This window comes from Pristiophorus japonicus, chromosome 7 (genome assembly GCF_044704955.1).
Source record: "Pristiophorus japonicus isolate sPriJap1 chromosome 7, sPriJap1.hap1, whole genome shotgun sequence".
Lineage (NCBI taxonomy): Eukaryota > Metazoa > Chordata > Chondrichthyes > Pristiophoridae > Pristiophorus > Pristiophorus japonicus.
Window position 1 is genome coordinate 113,863,949 of NC_091983.1, and position 23,109 is coordinate 113,887,057.

Consider the following 23,109-nt stretch of genomic DNA (forward strand, 5'->3'; position numbering starts at 1 on the left):
TTCTGGCTCGAATTCTGCAAGGTGTTCTTTTTGGATAAGCTTCTAATAAAATTTTGTAAATCCACTGGCATTTCCCGGGCCTAAATTGAAACTAGTTTTAGAGTAGCAAGTTTTTGCTCCCAAATATTGTTGGCCATGAACATCCAAAACAACATTAGACACTCTGTCAGGCAGGGATTGGCAAATAGCAGAGATTAGGAAATCTGAACTCCATATTTTGGCTATCAACAGGCATTTTTTTCCACATATACCATGTTTTCTTGGGGGTACCAGGATTTGAAGAATCCATCCATTTCTTCCTTGATCCAAGTCTGGAGACGATTACATTTCTCTGACTTCTAACCTATGTCAGCTATGACCACTGCGCTGACTCCACTACAATTCACACAGACTCATACCTCGCCGCCTGTCTACTCTCAGCCCTCCGACACTATGGGCTTGACTACTAGTTGTTTGGTCCAAGATCCTTGTGTTTCTGGGGTATTCTGGGACATTACTTAGGATCCTTCCCAACCAAAAAAGAAAACTTTACCTGCCCAGAGTGAGTCACTGGGCATAACTGGGCACTGCGCACTATCAAACAACGATTTCAATAAGCGGTTTATTCTCGCAACCATCTAAATGAGTCTTTCATCCCATATTTGTTGTATTATTCACTCCCACTAAGTGGAAGCAGAACACCCAGGCACAGAGAACAGAGAGATTATGAAGAATTAGTTTAGAAAAATTCAGTATGGGTTGGATTTTCCTCTGAATTACCACCCATTTTAAGGTAGCAAACCGGATAAAATGGGTTCTTGGCGATACCGCCGCTAAAAACTGCATTTAAAGTTTCATCCCAAAAAAAATCGATGCCCGATTTGCCACATGTAAATAGAATCAAAGGGCCGCTTCAAATCCATTTCCTTCAAATTCCACCTCAAAACATTATTGCCACTATATAAGTGGAGGTAGGTGCTGTAGAAAGTATCCCTGAAATGGATACCACATTGAAGCCATTTTGTTTGTGGCTACTGAAGGTTGGTGTTATGTTGCCTGAATATTGATCCGGTTAGTACTTTGGAAGTTCAATCAGGATGTTTACAATTCATTTTAGTCAGTTCAGCTCAAAGTACTGCTTTGCATTGGTAATGTGGATTTCCCAATGGGAATACCATTATTCTTATGAAGAGGAGGATGAGGATATGGAAAAATCTAGGGTTAGACTTTCCACTAGATGGCTAAGGCCCCAAAAAATGGGCCTTATTCCAGCGATGTGAGATGTATCGCCTGTGCTGATCGCTGCATGAGGCCCATTTTTTTTTGCGATTTTCCACTCGGCCTTACCCCAGCGATGTCAAATGGGCGATCTGATTTCTTAGCGATCTCACGATTGCCCAAAAAAAGAGGAAGTCAAACGGAAGTCCAAAAAAAAAGCTTCCCCAGCAATGCTATTGTGCGCATATGTGGGATTTTTTTGGGGGTCGATTTTTTTTGTCGCATTTGGAGAGTTCATGGGTCATCGCACATGCTCAGAAGGACAGGGAGGGTCGGAGAGAGAGAAGGAGAGAGGCATCGAGGAAGCAGAGAGGAAGTAGTTGCTATTTTGCTAATTTGCTTTAACAATCAACAATGGAAACACCAAAAACAAGGGAGATGGAGAGGCAAAGGGCAAAAGCCTTTAGTGAGGAGGCCAACGAGGCCCTTGTAAACGTCGTTTCTACAAGGTGGGAGGACTTGACATGGGGTGGCAATGGGAAACTCCACCCCGTGCCTATAGACGGATGTGGCTAGAGATTGCCGATGTCGTCACATCGGCATCAAATGAGGTGAGGACGGCTGACCAGTGCCGCAAGAGATGGAACAGCCTGCTGGCAGCTGCCAGAGTAAGCGGTCTTTAAAACATATTTAAAAGTCATATTTAAAAATCACACATATGTATTATTTACTTGATGTTTATAAATTGCAAACAAAATGCTTAATGTTATTTATTTATAATGTGAAGTAATAACATTAATTTAAAAACTACATTAAATTAAAAATAAAATGACATTAACAACTACATTTATTCACCCTAATACTAAGTTGCATATTATAGTATTAAAAATTATTCATATGCGGCTACCAGAGTAAGTTGCATTTTTATATTTAAAAGATATTTAAAAGTCATATTTAAAAGCATACATATGTATTACTTACTTGCTGTTTATAATTAGAATATTAAAAATTATTCATATGCACTACGATGTTATGTAATAATTGAACATTTAAATCAGTCTTCAATGTTTATTGTCAAGTACAGTAGCTTATGCCGTGCAATGCTAAATTATCATTGACAGAAAAAGATCAGTATGAACCGCGCAGAGCAAAGGAGGACGGGTGGCGGCTCTGCGACGGTGCACACACTTAATTCGTACGAGAAGCTTGTGGTGGCCTTGGTGGGGGCCTGAAAGCCGATCGGTCACGACTTGTGGCGTGGCCGAGCCCATCCTTGAGTCTGGTGAGTAATGGGAAATGTGCAATGTATCAAACATTACTAAATACATATGAAAAATATCGTAGTTACGCATTTCATGTTATGCAATTATAATTCAATAATTTAGATGTAGTCTGACCTTCGAATGAGGCCATGTTAATCCTGATGAACCCTTGTGCATATGTGGTTTTGCAAAGTATTGCAACGTTTTGGGTTATTGAAATATTGAAATTGATATTGAAATATATTGATATGTATTGTTATGAGTTGTTTAGAAATTTCATTCAGCTTTCTAAGGTCAAGTATCCGTTGAGCAGTGCTCGGTAGCAGGGACATCTCAAAATGTGATAGACCCCTCCACAATCCCTGCTGCTACTTCTCTTAAGACCCTAGGATGCAAGTTATCAGGTCCGGGGGATTTATCTGCCTTTAGTCCTCTAGGAGAGGCAAATCTCCGAGGTGAAGCAAAAAACAGAAAAATTCCAGGGACGAGAGACAGATAACTCCTAGTTAAGGTAAAGTTTGCGAAATGTTTCCATTTTTGCAAAAATTCTTTTAACTAGTTATGATAAGAATAGTTACTATTAGTTAAAAAAACTAGGTATACTAATGGATACAGTTGAGATACCTGTAAAGTACGCAGAATTGGTGTAAAAGAACAGTATAATTAATGCAAGGAAAATGAAATTTTACAATAAAATAATGCAGTGAAATGATTTTGAGCAAATGCAACAATTTAAGCAAAAAAAAGGAAAATTTAATTAAGAAAACAATTAGCGAGAAGCAAGGAAACAAAATGTTACAAGTATGAAACGGTCAACTGCAAAACAACACTGAAAAAAATCTCAGACCCATGAGATGTGATGTTAGACGAACTAGGGGTTGTATCTATTCCATCTGCTTCCACTTTCTTGCTCTTCAGTATACCAGGAGTAGAGACTGGCATCTCTCCACTCACACGATCATGCAGCACATTTTCTTGGTTTAGGTTGATCTCAGAGTATGGGCAACCTAATGCACTGTAAAGAAAAAAGTATTTCTTACAGCTGGATGAATGAACAGCAAATTCCTTTCTTTGTTATGATCATCTCAAAGAAAGTTGCCTGACTTTTATAATCCTAAAATTATATTCTGCATGTAACTTAATCTCTATAAAGATCCATTCGGTGGCACAGTGAGTGAGAACATTGCTTTTTCACCTTTGAGACTTGGCTTCAAATCCAGCCCAAACTGCTAAGACAAATGATTTTTACTCCCATTGTCTAAAAGGTATTACATAAAATCAGTCTGGGCACTTTTAACTTAGTCCATATGGGCATCAGCATAAAAATGCCCATATTGCTTGAATTCCCTATTTACTCCCATAGGCCCAAGGTTGTCCCTCCGGTTAAAACGGCGCACCTACCGGAGGTGCGCCGACTTTGTAGACAAAAAAAATTGCCGAAAACTTACCTCGGTATTCTCCCCGCTCCTTGGAATGTCGTAGGGCTTGGCGTGGTGCAACATAAGCAGTGGGGGCTGTAAGAGAACGGCCCAAGGTGATCACGAGGGTCTTGGTCTGTCAATCCAAAGTAGCACTGATAAGGTAGTCCAATTAGAGATCTAGGGAGGGCTTACCAGGGAACGGAGGGGTTTTTGAAATGTATAAAAGTTGTATGATTGTGCTGTTTGGGTAGCATCTCCACTCACAGGCGGTTGTGATGAGAGGTGTTCGCAGACGTTCGTAATAAAAATCGTTATACCTTGCCATTCGTCTTTTATAATCCGGGACCTCTGCACATGCGCGCTAGAGTGCGCGCGCATGTGCAGTAGCTCCTCGCCCCCAGAATCTGTGTGCGTGTGCTGCACGCCGCCCCTAGCCCTGGCTGAATGGGCTCCCTCATCGGCGGCCAGAGTGTGCAAAGCTTGCTATAGACTCTGTGCAACAGTACCCAGCTGCTAGTGTTTTTCTGCAGTAAAGCTGTGCTGAAGGTAGGACTTCTATTTTTTATTTGTTTAGTATTTATTTATTGATTGATTATGTGGTCCTAAATTCTTGTTTGATTTACATTCAAGTTTACTCTTCATCTGCTTTCAAAAGGAACTCTGTAAAATAGTTTGGCTGAAACTCTTATTTGCAGGACTTGCTATAATGCATTTGCTAGTTTACCAATCCATTTTTAATCTAGTTGTTTAGTGCTTTGTAAGTCTTGGTGCTAGGTGCAGGTCCTCTCAGCTTCCTTGAATTTTTTATTTGTCATTGAATGCTTATTTTTGTGCTTTGTTTAGTGCTTGGTGCTTTAAATGTACTGCTTTGTTTAGTGTTCCGTAGTTTAAAAGTACTTATGCTTCTTTAATGTTGTTGTGAAGGTGTTTAGTGCTTTCAAGGTCCTCTCACTTCCCTTCCCACCCCCCCCCCCCCCCCCCCCCGCTATCTCTGGCTACCTGCGCTGATTTCTTAACTCACCGCAAGGTTTTTCTGTGCGGCCACATATGCTGACCTAAGTTAGTTTGGAGTAACTTTTCGCTGTCTAACCTTGCTTAAATGGCCAAAACAGGTGTAAATGGCTGGTAACGTCCCCTTTTGAAAAAAAAACTAAACTTAAAAAAAAATCTAACTAACTCATTTACACTGGAGCAAATTGTGATTTTTAAGATACTCCAAAAAAATTTAGTTGCTCCAAAAAAAAAACGGAGCAACTCCTGGGCAAACTTGGGCCAATAATCTCCATTTAAAACAATTACGTCCTCTAGTTTTTGAATTTTTCCTTAGTGAACAATACGGCTGGATCAGCTTTATCTCAACTTTGAAGATCTCTTTTTCTTGCTAAAAAAGTCTTTAACAGAAAATAATCTGAATATACAAAAATATGTTGACAACATTGTAAAAACACTTTCATAACACCTCTGATTTTTTTTGTAACCTAGTTTTTTTTCCCCTCAAGAACTTAAAAGAGTGTTAATTGGTTCATAAAATTCAAATTCACACTGCAGAGTCAATATAATCAGGAGGTTCTGACGAAGGGTCATCGACCTGAAACGTTAACTCTATTTCTCTCTCCACAGATGCTGCCTGATCTAATGAATAGTTCCAGCATTTTCTGTTTTAATCAGGAGCATGTCATTTAGATATGAACTTCTCAAACTCACGTTTAATCAAAGCCTCGCACCAAGCAGAATCGCAGGATCTATAAGAGTGCCTTCTGTACCACAGTTTGTTGGTACGGATCGGAAATATCCAAGTTCAATTTCCATGCATAACTTGAAACGGGCGGCTGATTCGCACAACTGCCAGTTTTTCGCCCGCGCCCAGTGAAAATAACAGCCCTTCCAGTTGGAGATTGTACTGTTCAACTTCACTCACCCAAAGAGCATATCAGATGCACAGTAATAGATGTCAATACCATGAGATGTTAATATACTGATACAGATGTCTGAATGACTGAAGGAAACCAGTAATGACAGTCATTAATATTTTTTCCCAACTAATTAAATCTGTGTTCAAAACATGGCCTTTTGTTACAGTGTAATCTAAGGGCTATTATGTATATACACAGTTAACGCAGTGTAAATCAAATCTGAACTCTAGGGATCCATTTATTGGGAAAAGTAATAAAAAAATATATTCCATTAAAATTTTACTCCTACTAGAAACATTCTGGTGTTCTGTTTCTTCTTAAATATGCTCGATATTATTACCCTGTTGTTCTTGCCAATTGCTCTCAACTGTCTACAGATCTCGACATCATCTCCAATGTTTAGTGGCTTGTAATGTTCACTTCCAAATTCTTAGGTCTATCCATATAGATTCTGTCTTAACACAACCTACTAGCTCATTCTTACTAGCACTGTAATAGAATTCTTCGCTAACAATACAATCCTATCCCTCCCTAGATTATCTAATCATTTATCTCATTGCTATTTATGGAGCTTTTCACAGAATAATAGAATCAGAGAAATTTACAGCGTGGAAGGAGGCCATTTTGATCCATCGCGTCCGCACCAGCTGATCCAGCCTAATCCCACTTTCCAATTCCTGGACTGTAGCCCTGTAGGTTACGGCACTTTAAGTGCACATTCAAATATTTTTAAAATGTGCCAGGGTTAAGGACATCTCCTCTGGGCTGGAGAGGAACATGGAATGGGAGGGGGAAGTTGCCGTGGTCCACGTAGGTACCAACGACATAGATAGGACAAAGAAGGAGGTTCTGCTGAAGGAGCATGAGCAGCTAGAGGCCAAATTAAAAAGCAGAACCACAAAGGTAATAATTTCTGGATTACTACCTGAGTCACGAGCAAATTTGCATAGGGTAAAAAAGATCAGAGACTTAAACATGTGGCGCAAAGACTGGTGTGGGAGAAATGGGTTTTGGTTCATGGGACACTGGCACCAGTACTGGGGTAAGAGGGAGCTGTTCCATTGTGATGGACTCTAACTAGACCATGTTGGGACTAGGGTCCTGGCAAATCAAATAACTAGGGCTGAAAAGAGGGCTTTAAACTAGTTAGGTTGGGGGGAGGGGAGGGGAAGGATTCAGGTGAGCAAAAATGTAAAAAGTCAAAGAATAAGGAGAAGGCAATAGAGCAGGGTAGCACTGAGGGAAATGAAAACCAGAGCGTGCCAGGAAGGGACAGAATGTATAAACATAAAGGTGAATCAGAAAAATGGGTCAACGCAGAAAAAAATGGTAAAAACAAATTTAAAAGCTCTATCTGAATGCACGTAGCATTCGTAACAAAATAGATGCGTTGATGGCACAAATAGATACATGGGTATGATCTGATAGCCATTAGAGAGACGTGGTTGCAAGGTGACCTGGACTGGGAACTAAATATTCAGGGGTATTTGACAATTCAGAAGGACAGACAGAAAGGAAAAGGAGGTGGGGTAGCACTGTTAATAAAGGATGAGATCGTGCATTAATGAGAAACGATATTGGCTCAGAAAATCAAGATGTCGAATCAGTTTGGGTGGAGATAAGGAATATTAAGGGGGAAAAAGTCGCTGGTGGGCATAGTCTATAGGCCCCCTAATAGTAGCTACACTATTGGACGGGGTATAAATCAAGAAATAATGGAGACTTGTAAAAAAGGAAAGGCAATAATCATGGGCGATTTTAACCTTCATATTTGATTGGACGAAGCAAATTGGCCAGGGTAGCCTTGAGGAAGAGTTCATCGAGTGTATCCGGGATAGTTTCCTTGAACGGTATGTTGCAACCAACCAGGGAGCAGGCTATGTTAGATCTTGTACTGTGTAATGAGACAGGATTAATAAATGATCTCCTAGTAAAGGATCCTCTAGAAATGAGTGACCACAACATGTTTGAATTTCAAATTCAGTTGGAGGGTGAGAAAGTTGGATCTCAAACTAGTGTCCTAAGCTTAAATAAAGGAGACTACAAAGGTATGAGGGCAGAGTTAGCTAAAGTGGACTGGGAAAATAGATTAAAGTATGGGACGGTTGATGAACAGTTGCAAACATTAAAGGAGATATTTCATAACTCACGACAAAAATATATCCCAATGAGAAGGAAAGACTGTAAGAGAAGGGATAACAATTCATGGCCAGCTAAGGAAATAAGGGATGGTATCAAATTGCAAACAAGGGCATACAATTGGCCAAGACTAGTGGGAGGCTAGAGGATTGGGAAACTTTCAAAAACCAGCAAAGAACGGCTAAAAAAAATGATAAAGGGGGAAGATAGATTATGAAAGCAAACAAGCACGGAATATAAAAACAGATCGTGAGTTTCTAGAGGTGTATATAAAAAGGAAAAGAATGGCTAAAGTAAATGTTGGTCCCATAGAGGATGAGACTGAGGAATTAATAATGGAGAACAGGGAAATGGCAGAGATGTTGGAACAAATATTTTGTATCGGTCTTCATGGTAAAAGACACTAAAAAAATCCCATTTAATGTGTATTCCCTTGGCTTGTTAGAACTCCCCGGCATGGAGGTCCTGACCTGCGCGAGAACACCAGCGGCAGGTCGGGGCCATAAAAGGAGCGAAGATGCGGCAGTCCGGGAGCAGTGTGGAGGCATACCACTTCAGGGAGCAGCGCGAGCTGGTGCAGCGAAGAGTGGCGTCATCAAGGTCCAGGTTGGTGATTGGTGCGAGGGCAGATACAGCAGGAGCGTTGAGAGACTGTGGAGGGGTGTGATGGGGCCCAGGAGAGGCATGAGTTCAGGGCCAGGGGCAGCACGGGCCTGCAATATGTGTGCGCACTAGGTCCGTGCAGCAGAGCAAGTCTCCAGTCGTCTTGGATAACCCTTGCCACTAGACCAAGACCTAGCTCTGTCAAGTCCGTGTGAAGGCTGGTGTGCAACAGCCACCACACGTTAAAATAATTCATGCACAGGCATCTTCCACCCTTCAGGATGTAGTTCAGAACCTGGAATATTAGTCCTGCATTGAAACAACTGTGAACTCATCCTTTTTTGGCATGGAAGCAAGTCATCCTCATTTCGAGGGACTGCCTATGATGATGATAGACCTCCTCGGATGCATTACCTCACACTTATCCGGATTGACCAGTACATTGATATCTTCCTGTAATCTGCAGCTTTCTTCTTCATTATCAATCACACAGCCTATTTTAGTGTCAGCTGCAAACTTCTTAATCATACCCCCAACATTCAAGTCCAAGTCATTGATATATACCATGAAAAGCAAGGAACCCAACACTGAGTCCTGCGGAACCCCACTGGATACAGCCTTCCAATCACAAAAACACCCATCAACCATTACCCTTTGCTTCCTGTTTCTGAGCAAATTTTGAATCCAACTTGCCACTTTGCCCTGGATCCCGTGGGCTATTACTTTCATGATCAGTCTGCCATGTGGGACCTTATCAAAAGCTAAAATCCATATACTCTATATCATATGCACTGCCCTCATCAACCCTCCTGGTTACCTCCTCGAAAAATTCTATCAAGTTAGTCAGACACGACCTTCCCTTAACAAATCCACGCTGACTGTCCTTGATTAATCCATGTCTTTCCAAATTAAGATTTATCCTGTCCCTCGGGAGTTTTCCAATAATTTTCTCACCACTGAGATTCGGCTGACCGGCCTGTAATTAATTGGTCTATCCATTTGTCCCTTTTTAAACAATGGTACAACATTAGCAGTCCTCCAGTCCTCTGGTACCACAGTGAGAGGACTGGAAAATGTATTTCCTCTTTTGCTTCTCTTAACAGCCTGGGATACATTTCATCTGGGCCTGGGGATTTATCACTTTCAAAGCTGCTAAGCCTCTTAATACTTCCTCTCTCACTATGTTTATCTCGTCTAATATTTCACACTCCTCCTCCCTCATCGCAAAGTTTGCATCGCCCCTATCTTTTGTGAAAACAGATGCAAACTATTCATTAAGAATCATAACTACGTCTTCTGCCTCAACACACAGATTTCCTTTGTGGTCTCTAATAGGCCCCACTCTTTCTCTAGTTATCCTCATGCTCTTAATGTATTTATAAAACATTTGGGTTTTCCCTGATTTTACTTGCCAACATTCTTTCATGCTCTCTCTTTGCTTTCCTGATAATTGTTTTTAATTGCACCCCTGCACGTCTTGTACTCCTCCAGAGTTTCTGCAGTATTGAATTCTCAGTATCTGTCATAAGCTTCCCTTTTTTTCTTTATCTTACCCTGTATATCCCTTGACATCCAGGGGGTCTAGGTTTGTTAGCCCCACCCTTTTTTTTAAAAAAGGGAACATACATGCTCTGTACCCTCAGGATCTCCTCCTTGAATGCCACCCACTGCTCTACCATCAAGTCCACTTTGGCCAAATCCCATCTCAGCTCAGCAAAATTGGCTTTACCCCAATTGAGAACTTTTAATCCTAGTCCATCTTTGTCCCTTTGCATAATTACATTAAACCTTACTGAATTATGATCACTAGCACCAAAATGCTCTCCCACTGATACCCTTTCCACCTGCCCCTCTTCATTCCCCAAAACCAAGTACAGAACCACCCCCTCCCTTTTGGGCTTGTTACATACTGGCTAAATCCCCCACTATTACAACTCTATAGTTTCTGTACTTTGCAGCAATTTGCCTACATATTTGTTCTTCTATCTCCCTCTGACTGCTAGGGGGTCTATAGCACACTCCCAATAGTGAGATCGCCCCTTTTTTGTTCTTCAATTCAGCCCATATGGCCTAGTTTGATGACCCCTCTAAAATATCATCCCTTCTCACAGCTGTAATTGTTTCTTTAATTAATACTGCGACCGCCCCTCCTTTTTTACCCCCTCTCTATACCCTCTGAAAACCCTGTAATTTGGAACATTGAGCTGCCATACCTGCCCTTCTTTCAGGCATGTCTCAGTAATAACTATAATATCGTACTCCCAAGTGTCAAGCTGTGCTCTCAGCTCATCTGCCTTATTTCCTATACTCTTTGCATTGATGTATATACCATTTAGTGGTGCCAAACTCCCCCGTTGTCAATTTTCCAGCCCTTGTTTCTTGTTTTCCAAATTCACTTTCTGCTTTTCAGTTGCCCAATTCCAGCTTTGCTTCTCTCCCCACTGAATCTATTCTCCGGTTCCCATACCCCTGCCAATCTAGTTTAAACCCTCCCCAACAGCACTCGCAAATCCGAGTGCGAGGATACTGGTCCCGGCTCTGTTGAGGTGCAACCTGTCCGGCTTGTACAGGTCCTACCTCCCCCAGAAACGGTCCCAATAACTCAGGAATCTAAAGCCCTCCCACCTGCACCATCTCTCCCGCCACGCATTCATCTTCTCTGTCCTTCTATTTCTGTACTCACTAGCACATGGCACCGGCAGTAATCTGGAGATTACTACCTTTGAGGTGCTAATTTTAAATCTTTCTCCTAGCTCCCTACATTCTGCCTGCAGGACCTCATCCCTCTTTCTACCTATGTCATTGGTACCAATATAGACCACGATCTCTGGCTGTTCACTCTCTCTCACTAGAATGAATTGCAGCCGCTCGGTGACATCCTTGACTCTGGCACCCTATATCTTGCGGCACAGCAAGGACCGGCAGCGGGGTCGTGGCCCAGGAGCGACGCAGCAAGGACCAGCAGCGGGGTCGTGGCCCAGGAGCGATGCAACAAGGACCAGCCGCGGGGTCGTGGCCCAGCAAGGACCAGCCGCCGGGTTGTGGCCCAGCAAGGACCAGCCGCGGGGTCGTGGCCCAGCAAGGACCAGCCGCGGGGTCGTGGCCCAGCAAGGACCAGCCGCGGGATCGTGGCCCAGCAAGGACCAGCAACAAGGTCGTGAGTCCTCCACTGCACTCCATGAAACCCAGGGAGAGAGGTCCTGCGGGAAGGAGAAAGGAGGAGAGTAGGAGTGTCAGTGTTCATATGTGATAGGCCCATACAGCAGAGCTTGGTCTCCAGTTGTCTTGGACTGCCTTGCCACTGGACCAAGACCTCTGCTAAGCTTGTGTGGTAGCCGGTGTGCATCCTGCCTCCACTTGCTCCAGGATGACATGCAAGCCGTGATCCTGACCAACAGATCCTCCACAGACCTAATCCACGTCCGGAATGGGGTCAAACAGGGCTGCGTCATCGCACCAATGTTCTTCTCAATCTTCCTTGCTGCAATGCTCCATCTCACACTTAACAAGCTCCTCGCTGAAGTGAACTAAACTATAGATCCAATGGGAAACTGTTCCAACTTCGTCGCCTCCAGGCTAGATCCAAGGTCGGCCCATCTTCGGTCATCAAACTACAGTACGCGGACGCCGCTTGCGTCTGCGCACACTCAGAGGCTGAACTCCAAGCCATCATCAACAACTTCATAGAGGTCTATGAAAGCATGGGCCTTACACTAAACATCCGCAAGACAAAGGTCCTCTACCAACCTGACCCTGCCACACAGCACTCCCCCGCCGCCCCCACCCCGGTCATCAAAATCCACGGTGCGGCCCTGGACAACATGGACCATTTTCCATACCTTAGGAGCCTACTATCAGCAAGGGCAGACATCGATGACAAGGTCCAACACCGCCTCCAGTGTGCCAGCGCAGCCTTCGGCCGCCTGAGGAGGAGAGTGTTCGAAGATCAGGCCCTCAAATCTGGTACCAAGCTTATGGCCTACAGGGGAGTAGTGATACCCACCTTCCTATATGGCTCAGAGACATGGACGATATACAGCAGACATCCCAAATCGCTGGAGAAGTACCACCAGCGATGCCTGCGCAAGATCCTGCAAATCCACTGGGAGGACAGATGCACCAACGTCAGTGTTCTCGCCCAGACCAACATCCCCAGCATCAAAGCACTGACCACACTCAAAAAGCTCCATTGGGCAGGTCACATTGTCCACATGCCCGACATGAAACTCCCAAAGCAAGTGCTCTACTCGGAACTCCTACACGGCAAGCGAGCCCCAGAGGTGGGCAGAGGAAACGTTTCAAGAATACCCTCAAAACCTCCTTGATAAAGTGCAACATCCCCACCGACACCTGGGAATCCCTGGCCCAAGACCGCCCAAAGTGGGGGAAGAGCAACCGGGAGGGCGCTGAGCACCTCGAGTTTCATCGCCGAGAGCATGCAGAAAACAAGCACAGGCAGTGGAAGAAGCGTGCGGTAAACCAGACTCCCCACCCACCCTCTCCTTCAACCACTGTCTGTCCCACCTGTGACAGAGACTGTAATTCCCATATTGGACCGTTCAGTCACCTGAGAACACTTTAAGAGTGGAAGCAAGTCTCCCTCGATTTTGAGGGACTGCCTATGATGATGACGATATATCTTTTAATAGTTTGTCAGAGCTGTAAATTCACTTTTCGTTTTGCGAATACATCTGATGTTTATTTTTAGTAGTTTTTGTTTGGTTTCATAATTCTACGTTTTTTTCTTTTCATTATGTTCTGTCTTAAAAATCTATCTGGTTCACTAATGTCCTTTAGGGAAGGAAATCTGCTGTCCTGACCTGGTCTGTCCTGCATGTGACTCCAGACCCACAGCAATGTGGTTGACTCTTAACTGTCCTCTGAGATGCCCTTGCAAGCCACCACCCTCTCAAGGGCAATTAGGGATGGGCAGTAAATGCTGGCCTTGCTAGCAACGCCCCCATCCCATGAACAACATTTTTTTTTCAAACTTTAAAAATCATACACAAAATAATAAGAGTTTATTTTGTAACTGTTACATTTGGGACAGGAATATTTACAGTGCAAAGCAATATAATCAATTATTTACAACATTTTATTAGCATTCCAATACCTTTTTGCACAGATATTAGGAAGGAAAAAGAGGTAGATACTTCTAAGGATTTTGTGAAGAATTATGTTAAGGATTCAATGTAACTTGTAGTTTTTGTTGTACTTTCCTATTTAGTCTGTTGTCCTTTCGCAGTATAACAGCAGAAAACGATTGAATAAATGTTGCTAATTTTTTTTGACAGTGAAGCTGAAAAGCTTGTGTCTAGTTGTATATCAATGGTTCTTTTTTCTGCCAAAAAGAATTCCCCAGGTTCTTTCATTTTGCTTCAATGGTTTTAGAAACAGGCACAGACTTGCACAAATAAACAAACTGTGTGCCTTGGTAACCATAAACAATTATGCTTCGTTAAACAATATTCAGCGTCTGCTGCAATTAATTTAATCAAGTATTTACAGAATGCATCAAGAATTAAAATGCTGTTTTAAACGTATGAGATAATGAATCAGGCATTCTGTTTCATATTATACAAGTCTTTCAACCAGTAAGAATATATTTTCCACTTAGTGAATATGAATAGTAATTTTGCAATGCTTCAGAGACTAAACAGAACTAAATACAATTAAGCACATTTGACAATGAGCAGGAGATGTACTTTTCAAATAAAAGCTATGAACTTACATTTAGAAATGCTATAATTGTCAATGAACATAAATGAAATTTAAAAAAATTATATATTTTTTAAACTAAAGAATAAGGACATCATTACCTGAATAATTAGTACTAGCACTCATTGAGCCAGCAAAAAGCCACATAGCTACATTTGCAAAAGCCGTTGACAAGGGATGAGAAATTGCAGCTAGGGGAGACCGAGATCACAGTTGGGGAGCTCAAAAGCAGACCAGGAGCAATCTCTTTGCAGATGGGTGAAAAACTGGCGGTTGCAGATCATCATAACCAGGCAAAATCAGCACCAACAGGTCGGTAACGGTTTCAAAATTGTGTCAGTAGACTTATCATCCCGTTAACGCCGTCAACTGCCTCTTTACTATACGAATTAGAGTTATTTGGATGCCAGTGACCATAATTCAGTCAGATTCAAGTTATTTATGGATAAGGACAAGAATAGGCCTGGAATAAAAGTTCCGAATTGGGGAAAAGTTAATTTTTCTAAGTTAAGGAGTGATTTGGCCATCGTGGACTGGAAACAGCTACTTGTGGGAAAATCGGTGTCGGAACAGTGGGAGGCATTCAAGGAAGAGATCCGAAAGGTTCAGGCCAAACATGTGCCCTTAAAGAAAAAAAGCTGGGAAAAATAATTCTGGAGCCCCCTGGATGTCTAGGGGCTTACAGGGGAGGATTAAGAAAAAAAGGGACGCTTATGTCACATATCAACGGCTGAATACTTTAGAAACATAGAAAATAGGTGCAGGAGTAGGCCATTCGGCCCTTCGAGCCTGCACCACCATTCAATAAGATCATGGCTGATCATTCACCTCAGTACCCCTTTCCTGCTTTCTCTCCATGCCCCTTGATCCATTTAGCTGTAAGGGCCATATCGAACTCCCTATTGAATATATTCAATGAACTGGCATCAACAACTCTCTGCGGTAGAGAATTCCACAGGTTAACAACTCTCTGAGTGAAGAAGTTTCTCCTCATCTCAGTCCTAAATGGCTTACCCCTTATCCTTAGACTGTGTCCCCTGGTTCTGGACTTCCTCAACATCGGGAGCATTCTTCCTGCATCGAACCTGTCCAGTCCCGTCAGAATTTTGTATGTTTCTATGAGATCCCCTCTCATCCTTCTAAACTCCAGTGAATACAGGACCAGTCGATCCAGTCTCTCCTCATATGTCAGTCCAGCCATCCCGGGAATCAGTCTGGTGAACCTTCGCTGCACTCCCTCAACAGCAAGAACGTCATTCCTCAGCTTAAGAGACCAAAACTGAACACAATATTCCAGGTGAGGCCTCACAAAGGCCCTGTACAACGACAGTAAGACCTCCCTGCTCCTATATTCAAATTCCCTAGCTATTGCACCTCCCCTTTTCCTAATCTGCCGCCATTCAGATAATATTCTGCCTTTGTGTTTTTGCCATCAAAGTGGATAACCTCACATTTATCCACATTATACTGCATCTGCCATGCATTTGCCCACTCACCTAATCTGTCCAAGTCACCTTGCAGCCTCTTAGCATCCTCCTCACAGCTCACACCGCCACCCAGCTTAGTGTCATCTGCAAACTTGGAGATATTACATTCAATTCATTCATCTAAATCACTGATGTATATTGTAAATAGCTGGGGTCCCAGTACAGAGCCCTGTGGCACCCCACTAGTCACTGCCTGCCATTCTGAAAAGGACCCATTAATCTCAAGTCTCTCCTTCCTGTCTGCCAACCAGATCTCAATCCACAACAGTACATTACCCCCAATACCATGTGCTTTAATTTTGCACACCAATCTCTTGTGTGGGACCTCGTCAAAAGCCTTTTGAAAGTCCAAATACACCACATCCACTGGTTCTCCCATGTCCATTCTACTAGTTACATCCTCAAAAAATTCTAGAAGATTTGTCAAGCATGATTTCCCTTTCATAAATCCATGCTGACTTGGACTGATCCTGTCACTGCTTTCCAAATGCACTGCTATTTCATCTTTAATAATTGATTTCAACATTTTCTCCACTACTGATGTCAGGCTAACCGGTCTATAATTACCCGTTTTCTTTCTCCCTCCTTTTTTAAAAAGTGGTGTTACATTAGCTATTCTCCAGTCCATAGGAACTGATCCAGAGTCGATAAGACTGTTGGAAAATGATCACCAATGCATCCACTATTCCTTAAGTATTCTGGGATGTAGATTATCAGGCCCTGGGGATTTATCGGCCTTCAATCCCATCAATTTCCCCAACACAATTTCCTGCCTAAAAAGGATTTCCTTCAGTTCCTCCTTCTAACTAGATCCTCGGTCCCCTAGTATTTTCGGAAGGTTATTTGTGTCTTCCTTTGTGAAGACAGAACCAAAGCATTTGTTCAATTGGTCTTCCATTTATTTGTTCCCCATTATAAATTCACCTGAATCTGACTGCAAGGGACCTACGTTTGTCTTCACTAACCTTTTTCGCTTCACATATCTATAGAAGCTTTTGCAGTCAGTTTTTATGTTCCCAGCAAGCTTCCTCTCATACTCTATTTTCCCCCTCCTAATTAAACACTTTGTCCTCCTCTGCTGGATTCTAAATTTCTCCCAGTCCTCAGGTTTGCTGCTTTTTCTGGCCAATTTCATTACCTCTTCCTTGGATTTAACACTATCCTTAACTTCCCTTGTTAGCCACGGTTGAGCCACCTTTCCCGTTTTATTTTTACTCCAGACAGGGATGTACAATTTAGAATCATTGGAGGAATATAGAAAGATAAGAGGTAAAATTAAAAAGGAAATTAGGAATGCTAAGAGGGAGCACAAGAAATTCTTGGCCAGTAAAATTAAGGAAAACCCTAAGATGTTCTATAAATATATTGGCCCCAAGTTTCCACACGATAAAAAACAGGCGCCCCTCCGAGCTGGGCGCCCGTTTTTCGTGCCGAAACGGCGCCGGAAAAAAACGCGCGATTCTGAAGCGCCCTGCAGCTCCATGTCTGCTTGGCGTGGCGCCCAGGGGGCGGAGCCTACCACTCGCGCCGATTTTGTAAGTGGGAGGGGGGCGGGTACCATTTAAATTAGTTTTTTTCCTGCCGGCAACCCTGCGCGTGCGCGTTGGAGCGTTCGCGCACGCGCAGTGTGAAGGAAACATTGGCACTCGACCATTTTTGTAGTTCTTTGTAGCTGTTTAATTTTTGAACATTTTTTAATAAAAGCACATTGCCATCAGCACATCAGCACTGAGGCTTCTTGCAGCAGTGAGAAGGCTGCAGGAAGCCTCAGAAAGTTGAGGCAGTCGTTTCCCGACGGCCTCCCCCCCTGCCGTCGGGGAATGGCTGCTGAACTTGTGAGGCTTCCTGCAGCCTTCTCACTGTCTCCTTCCCTCCCCGCCCGCCGTCTGGAACGGCTTCCTCCCCCCCCGCTGCGTTCGTTCGGTCGGTCGGGCCCACACTCCCACCCTCCCCCCGCCCGCAGTCGGGAACGGCTTCCTCCTCCCCTCACCCCCCGCGGGAACGGCTGCCTCAACTTGTGAGGCTTCCTGCAGCATTGTCCCTGGCTGAAGCACTTTCACACAGGTAGGAAGATGGTTTATTTAATCTTTTCTTTGCTTATAAATTTTTATTCAGGTTGGATTTATTTGTATAATATTTGTATAATATAAATAAGAATTTATTATAGAATTTAATGACTTCCCTTCCCCCCCCCTCCCCCCACCTCGTTCTGGACGCCTAATTTGTAACCTGTGCCTGATTTTTTAATGTGTAGACAAGGTTTTTTCAGTTCTACAAAAATCTTCACTTGCTCCATTCTAAGTTAGTTTGGAGTACGTTTTCACTGTGGAAACTTTCAAATCAGGCGTCAGTGGCCGGACACGCCCCCTTTTGAAGAAAAAATTCTGTTCCAAAGTGAAACTGTTCTAACTGACTAGAACTGCAGAAAAAAAAATGTGGAGAATTGCGATTTCTAAGATAGTCCGTTCTCCACCAGTTGCTCCTAAAAATCAGGCGCAAATCATGTGGAAACTTGGGGCCATTAAGAGTAAGAGGGTAACTAAAGAAAGGGTAGGGCCTATTAGAGATCATGAGGGTAATCTTCGTGAGGAGGTGGAAGATGTTGGTAGGGTTCTTAATGAAAACTTTGCATCTGTTTTCACAAAGGAAAGGGGCAATGCAGATACTGCTATAGAGGAGGAGTGTGATAGTCTGGATGAAATAAATATAGTGAGAGAGGAAGTATTAAGGCGTTTAGCAGCTTTGAAAGTAGATAAGTCCCCAGGCCCGGATGAAATGCATCCCAGGTTGTTGAGCGAAGTAAAAGAGGAAATAGCAGAGACCTTGACCATCATTTTCCAGTCCTCTTTGGATCTGGGCATGCTGCCGGAGGATTGGAGAACTGCTAATGTAGTGTCCTTGTTTAAGAAGAGAAAAAGGGATTGGTCGTGTAATTACAGGCCTGTCAGTCTAAAGTCAGTGGTGGGAAAATTATTGGAAAAAATTCTGAAAGACAGGATAAATTTGCATTTGGATAGGCAAGGATTAATTCGGGACAGTCAGCATGGATTTGTTAAGGGAAGATCATGTTTGACTAACCTGATTGAATTTTTTGAGGAGGTAACCAAGAGGGTCGATGAGGGTAGTGCGTGTGATGTAGTATATATGGACTTTAGCAAGGCTTTTGATAAGGTCCCATGGTAGACTGGTCATGAAGATTAAAGCCCATGGGATCCAAGGCAAAGTGGAAAGTTGGATCCAAAATTGGCTTGGAGGTAGGAAGCAAAAGGTAATGATTGATGGATGTTTTTGTGACTGGAAGGATGTTTCCAGTGGGGTTCTGCAGGGCTCAGTACTGGGACCCTTGTTTTTTGGTATATATCAACGATTTAGATTTGAATATAGGGAGTATGATTAAGAAGTTTGCAGACAACACTAAAATTGGCCCTGTGGTTGATAATGAAGAGGAAAGTCATGGGCTGCAGGAGGATATCAATCTACTGGTCAGGTGGGCAGAGCAGTGGCAAATGGAATTTAATTCAGAGAAGTGTGAGGTGATGCACTTTGGGAGGACTAATAAGGACAGGGTATACACATTAAGTGATAGGCCACTTAATAGTGTAGATGAACAAAGGGACCTTGGAGTGCTTGTCCACAGGTCCCTGAAAGTAGCAGGCCAGGTGGATAAGGTGGTTAAGAAGGCATTTGGAATGCTTGCCTTTATTGGCCAAGGCATAGAATATAAGAGCAGGGAGGTTATGCTTAAATTGTATAATACTTTGGTTAGGCCACAGCTGGAGTACTGCGTGCAGTTCTGGTTGCCGTATTATAGGAAGGACATGATTGCACTAGAGAGGGTGCAGAGGAGATTTACTAGGATGCTGCCTGGAATGGAGAATCTTAGTTATGAGGACAGATTGGATAGGTTGGGTTTGTTCTCATTGGAACAGAGGAGGTTGAGAGGAGACCTCATTGGAGTGTACAAAATATTGAGGGGCCTGGACATAGTGGATAGTAAGGGTCTATTTCCATTGGTGGAGGGGACAATTACGAGGGAGCATAGTTTTAAGGTGGTTGGTGGAAGGTTTAGAGGGGATTTGAGGTGGGGGGGGGGGCTTCTTTACGCAGAGGGTTGTGGGGATCTGGAACTCACTGCCTGGAAGAGTGGTGGATGCAAAAACCCTCACCACTTTTAAGAGATGGTTGGATGGGCACTTAAAGTGCCGTAACCTGCAGGGTTATGGACCTAGAGCTGGTAATTGGGATTAGACTGGATGACCTTTTGTTGGTCAGTGCAGATATAATGGTAAGTACTGCAGGGAATAGAATACGGCCAGGGTGATCTCCTGGACTAGTTTCGATCGCCTGGATGGGTCGGAGAGGAATTTTCCCAGATTTTTTCTCCCTAAATTGGCCTGGGTTTTTAATCTGTTTTTTGCCTCTCCCAGGAGATCACATGGCTCCGGTTGGGGTGAAGTGTATTTGTTTTTAGTAAAAGGGGTGTTGCAGTAGTGTGTGGCGGACTGGTTGGCCTTTCCATCATTGTTCATGGGTTTTTATGTAATCTTTAGGGCTAGTGCAGACACGATGGGCCGAAATGGCCTCCTTCTGCGCTGTAAATTTCTATGTTTCTATATGATGTAAAGACACCATTTGCAATTTTAAGGGACATTTGGGTGAAGCGAGATTCTGTACCCGGATGCTCCAAAACGGTAACAGGAAAGCTTCTGGGCTATATTTTTGTGAAGCCAGGATGACTACACAAGTACCGTGGGTTGTTACCAGCCCAGGTATGCCCCTCACCGTTTCACCTTCTCCTCCACATAGGACCTAGCCGCAGGCCAGCGGGGCCTCCAGGCTGCAGGATATTATGCCGGCCTAAAGTCGGCAAGCTGCAATGAGGTGGCAACTCGGAAATGAGACCTGGGCCTAACAATGCTTCAGTCCTCCTGTCGGCAGAAACAGATGAGTGATGTGCTCTACCCATCGGCCGCTCGCAAGGTAAAACCTACCCCCTTCTGTCTTCTTGATTGGGGAGGATTACATTATTTTTTGTTGCACTCATCAATACATCATAACTTGTGGTCCAGTTTTAATTTAAGAGAGATGTAAAAGATATATAGAATAGTGCTCACTTGCATTAGATGGACCTTAAAAAAGTAAAGATGCAAGATTATTCAATCTTTGAAAAGTGAACATGATAGGAACTGGGGCCTGAAACTCAGACGTTTAGCAAGAATCAGCATTACCATTTAGCCTATCTTCCTACGCAGTAATCTTTGGTAATAATAGTCAGTAACTGAATTTCTGAAGACCAACATTCAGCTGTAACTAAGGAAATTATAATCCTATAAAGATACCTGATGTTCCATGCTTCTTTTATAAACTACCACAATACACCTTTAATGGTTTAGCATTGGACAAAAGAAAGGAAAGCTGACACAGTCTGACCGGACCGGGCTTCCGGTTCGATTCAATGTGTACAGACCAAGTATGTATTTCAAAACAACAGGGATCTTTCATCATCAAAGGTCAATTTTTTTCATTTCTTGTGTCAAATGCAGTTTTCTAAATCATAATAATGTACTAGGCTTTTAACCTATCAAGTCACTGAGGGCAATCCATCATTCGCTAGAGTAATTGCGGTGCTAAATGCACCTACTCAACTGCTATTGAGAGATTTTTTTTTATTGGGAAAGGAAATTACTCTGGTAATGATAGCAGGTGTGAATACTAAGGCTGCCATGACTACCTGAGTATTATGAGCACTGATCATAGAAACATAGAAAATAGGTGCAGGAGTAGGCCATTCGGCCCTTCGAGCCTGCACCACCATTCAATAAGATCATGGTTGATCATTCACCTCAGTACCCCTTTCCCCTTTCCTGCTTTCTCTCCATACCCCTTGATTCCTTTAGTTGTAAGGGCCACATCTAACTCCCTTTTGAATAGATCCAATGAACTGGCATCAACAACTCTCTGCGGTAGGGAATTCCACAGGTTAACAACTCCCTGAGTGAAGAAGTTTCTCCTCATCTCAGTCCTAAATGGCTTACCCCTTATCCTTAGACTGTGTCCCCTGGTTCTGGACTTCCCCAACATCGGGAATATTCTTTCTGCATCTAACCTGTCCAGTCCTGTCAGAACTTTATATGTTTCTATGAGATCCCCTCTCATCCTTTTAAACTCCAGTGAATAAAGGCCCAGTCAATCCAGTCTCTCCTCATATGTCAGTCCAGCCATCCCGGGAATCAGTCTGGTGAACCTTCGCTGCACGCCCTCAATAGCAAGAATGTCCTTCTCAGATTAGGAGACCAAACCTGAACACAATATTCCAGGTGAGGCCTCACCAAGGCCCTGTACAACTGCAGTAAGACCTCTCTGCACCTATACTCAAATCCCCTAGCTATGAAGGCCAACATACCATTTACCTTCTTCATCGCCTGCTGTACCTGCATGCCAACTTTCAATGACTGATGTACCATGACATCCAGGTCTCGTCCTCCCCTTTTCCTAATCTGCCGCCATTCAGATAATATTCTGCCTTTGTGTTTTTGCCCCCAAAGTGGATAACCTCACATTTATCCACATTATACTGCATCTGCCATGCATATGCCCACTTACCTAACTGTCAAGTCACCCTGCAGCCTCTTAGCATCCTCCTCACAGCTCACACCGTCACCCACTTTAGTGTCATCTGCAAACTTGGAGATATTACACTCAATTCCTTCATCTAAATCATTAATGTTTATTGTAAATAGCTGGGGTCCCAGCACTGAGCCCTGCGGCACCCCACTAGTCAATGCCCGCCATTCTGAAAAGGACCCGTTTATCCTGACTCTCTGCTTACTGTCTGCCAACCAGTTCTCTATCGACGTCAGTACATTACCCCCAATGCCATGTGCTTTAATTCTGCACACTAATCTCGTGTGTGGGACCTTGTCAAAAGCTCTCCCTTTATTCTGAATCTTTTGCAGTGTTCATGGAATTAATGCAAAGAATGGGAAACTATCCATTGCAGGCTTTTTCCAGTTGACTGTCAATCCAAGGCTAGGGCTCCAGAACACAAGATGTCTGAGCTATGTATTCCTCTCAGATGTAATACTAGCAATGCATCCCTTGCTGAATGATCCTGCTTTAATACACGAACAGTGGTGTGGATTTTTCCAGTATGCCGTCCTGATTCCGGCCAAATTTCCAACAATGGGGGGAGAACTCTAGTTGTGTAAAATTATGACAACTGGATGTTGCAAGAAATAAATTTAGTCACTGCTGGCTTGATCCTCTCTTTGCTCTGTACATCAGTAGCACTGAAAGTGTTAGGATTTTTGTTTTTCATTCGTGTGTATAACTGATCAAATAACCCATAAATGTATGTAAAGTCTGATCA

At 43.2% G+C, this 23,109-nt stretch overlaps 1 protein-coding gene across 1 annotated transcript in view; it reads right to left on the minus strand.

Annotated features, from left to right (window-relative positions):
- The window catches only part of l3mbtl3 (L3MBTL histone methyl-lysine binding protein 3), a 238,339-nt gene that overhangs the window by 76,033 nt on the left and 139,197 nt on the right, over positions 1-23,109 (minus strand). Inside the window, exon 17 of the mRNA XM_070885259.1 lies at positions 3,307-3,474. Coding sequence (XP_070741360.1) covers positions 3,307-3,474 — 168 coding nt within the window. The remainder of the gene's footprint in view (positions 1-3,306; positions 3,475-23,109) is intronic.